General features: G+C 54.5%; 1 protein-coding gene across 1 annotated transcript; it reads left to right on the top strand.

Moving 5' to 3' along the window:
• Positions 1 to 301: 301 nt before the first annotated feature.
• LOC109753197 (aspartyl protease family protein At5g10770-like) lies at positions 302 to 1,101 on the top strand. Its single transcript, XM_073503081.1, has 2 exons — positions 302 to 494; positions 596 to 1,101. Exons 1-2 carry the CDS (start codon positions 302 to 304, stop codon positions 1,099 to 1,101), a joined length of 699 nt encoding a protein of 232 aa, XP_073359182.1.
• The last annotated feature ends 849 nt before the right edge of the window (positions 1,102 to 1,950 follow it).

The following is a 1,950-nucleotide window of genomic DNA, read 5'->3' as shown; positions in this document are numbered from 1 at the left end:
TGCTATGCATCATCATGATCCTGTGTGTGCGTAGGAATTTTTTTGAAATTAGTGCGTTCCCAACAGGATGCCGCTTGGGCCTCGCTTGAAGGTTCGCGTGAAATCCTCCACCGCTGTTTTTACCTATATAAAAGGCCCGCCCTCCTGCCAGTCTGGGTCGCAAACATAGTATAGGCCTTGGGACGGTGACTGCGGAGACCGGAGGCCATGGTGGCAGGCCGCCTCGGCATGGTGTCGCAGCACAAGCGGCGGAGAGCACGGCCACGCCTTCGGCTCCTCAGCTCGACCTGGCAGTTGTAGCATGTTTCTCGCGGCAACCCAGTGCCAGTACATTGTCAAGTACGGCGATGGTTCGAGCACCACCGGGACCTATAGCACCGACACGCTCGCGCTGGGCTCCAACGCCGTGAGCAACTTCCAGTTCGGGTGCAGCAAGTCTGAATCGGGCCTCCTTCTCAACGACCAGACCGCTGGGCTCATCGGGCTCGGCGGCGGTGCTCAGTCGCTCGCCACACAGACCGCGGGGACCTTCGGCAAGGCCTTCTCGTACTGCCTCCCGCCGACTGCTCGTCCGGGTTCCTCACGCTCGGTGCAGCAACCTTGGGTTTCACCGTCAAGACGCCGATGCTGAGGAGCAAGCAGCTCCCGACGTTCTATTTCGTGCAGCTTGAGGCCATCAGGGTGGGAGGCAAGCAGCTCAACATACCCACCTCCGTCTTTTCGGCCGGCTCGATCATGGACTCCGGCACAATCATCACGCGCCTGCCGCGGACCGCGTACTCGGCGCTGTCGTCGGCGTTCAAGGCCGGCATGAAGCACTACCCGCCGGCACAGCCCAGGGCCAGGGGCATCCTCGACACGTGCTTCGACTTCAGCGGCCAGTCCACCGTCAACATACCGAGCGTCACACTGGTGTTCTCCGGGGGCGCCGTCATCGACCTGGCCTTTAACGGGATCATTCTGGACAACTGCCTCGCCTTCGCGGCCAACCGCGATGACAGCTCCCTCGGCACCATTGGCAATGTGCAGCAGCAGACGTTCGAGGTGCTCTACGACGTTGGTGGCGGCGTCGTCGGGTTCAAGGCAGGCACATATGTATAACAATAAATAAATAAATAAAAAGAAGGTATTAGCATAACACGTACTATATATCACAATAAATAAGGTACTCGTATGAGTCTATAAAAGAATAAATGAAGCCATGTTCAATCAGCAAAAGATGTTAGTTCCATATTTTTGCGAGTTTTTTCATCGGAAGTTAGGCAATGTTACTCGTTTCCCCAAAACTGAATAGTAAACTCGGTAATATAAAGAAACCCGGCAAACGAGATTGACTACCCAATGTCGTGAAAAAAAACAACTCAGCGATAAGATGAAACTCAGTAAAATATATCATGTGCCAAGCCTCGGGCAACTCAAACTCGGCAAACACCCGACCGATGGGCTGGATGGCGCTCATCATGGGGTGCGCGTGGCGGCCACTTTAAGTTTGCAAAGACGGTGGATATATTTTTATGGTTTAGCGGCATAAACGAGCTCGCCATGATTTCTGCATTGATGACGACGAAGAAGCAGCCCATGTTCGCCGACGATGGTCTCGCACGCTTCTGATCAACATTTTCCTATGGGTGATGTACGAGGCCGAGTCGGACCATCCTAGATAGAGCGCTTGGTGAGCCAAGCACTGGCCTCTCGTTCAAGCCCCAACGGCTGATGTGATGGGGCGGTGAAAGTGTCGGCCACTGTCATTCTAGATGACGACGATAACGAGATGATGGATGACAACGCCAATGCAGACTGCTGCAGATGGTGGATGGCGATGATGACACATGCGGTGAGGCGTGCTGAGCGGTTGTAGCCTTGACACACATAGTCGTCATCGTCCAGTGGCATGGTCGAGGCGCCTGGGCAGGCCATGAATTTTTTTAGTGAACTTATTTTCTTTTATTG

This window comes from Aegilops tauschii, chromosome 7 (assembly GCF_002575655.3).
Source record: "Aegilops tauschii subsp. strangulata cultivar AL8/78 chromosome 7, Aet v6.0, whole genome shotgun sequence".
In the NCBI taxonomy this organism is placed as follows: Eukaryota; Viridiplantae; Streptophyta; class Magnoliopsida; order Poales; family Poaceae; genus Aegilops; species Aegilops tauschii.
This window is presented reverse-complemented; position numbering and strand designations above follow the sequence as displayed.

Excerpts from the sequence above, each read along its gene's own strand:
- LOC109753197 (XM_073503081.1), top strand. The coding sequence starts at position 302 with ATGTTTCTCGCGGCAACCCAGTGCCAGTACATTGTCAAGTACGGCGAT. Across the intron at positions 495-595 it reads GCTCATCGGGCTCGGCGGCG|CAACCTTGGGTTTCACCGTC; the intron begins GTGCTCAGTCGC and ends CGCTCGGTGCAG.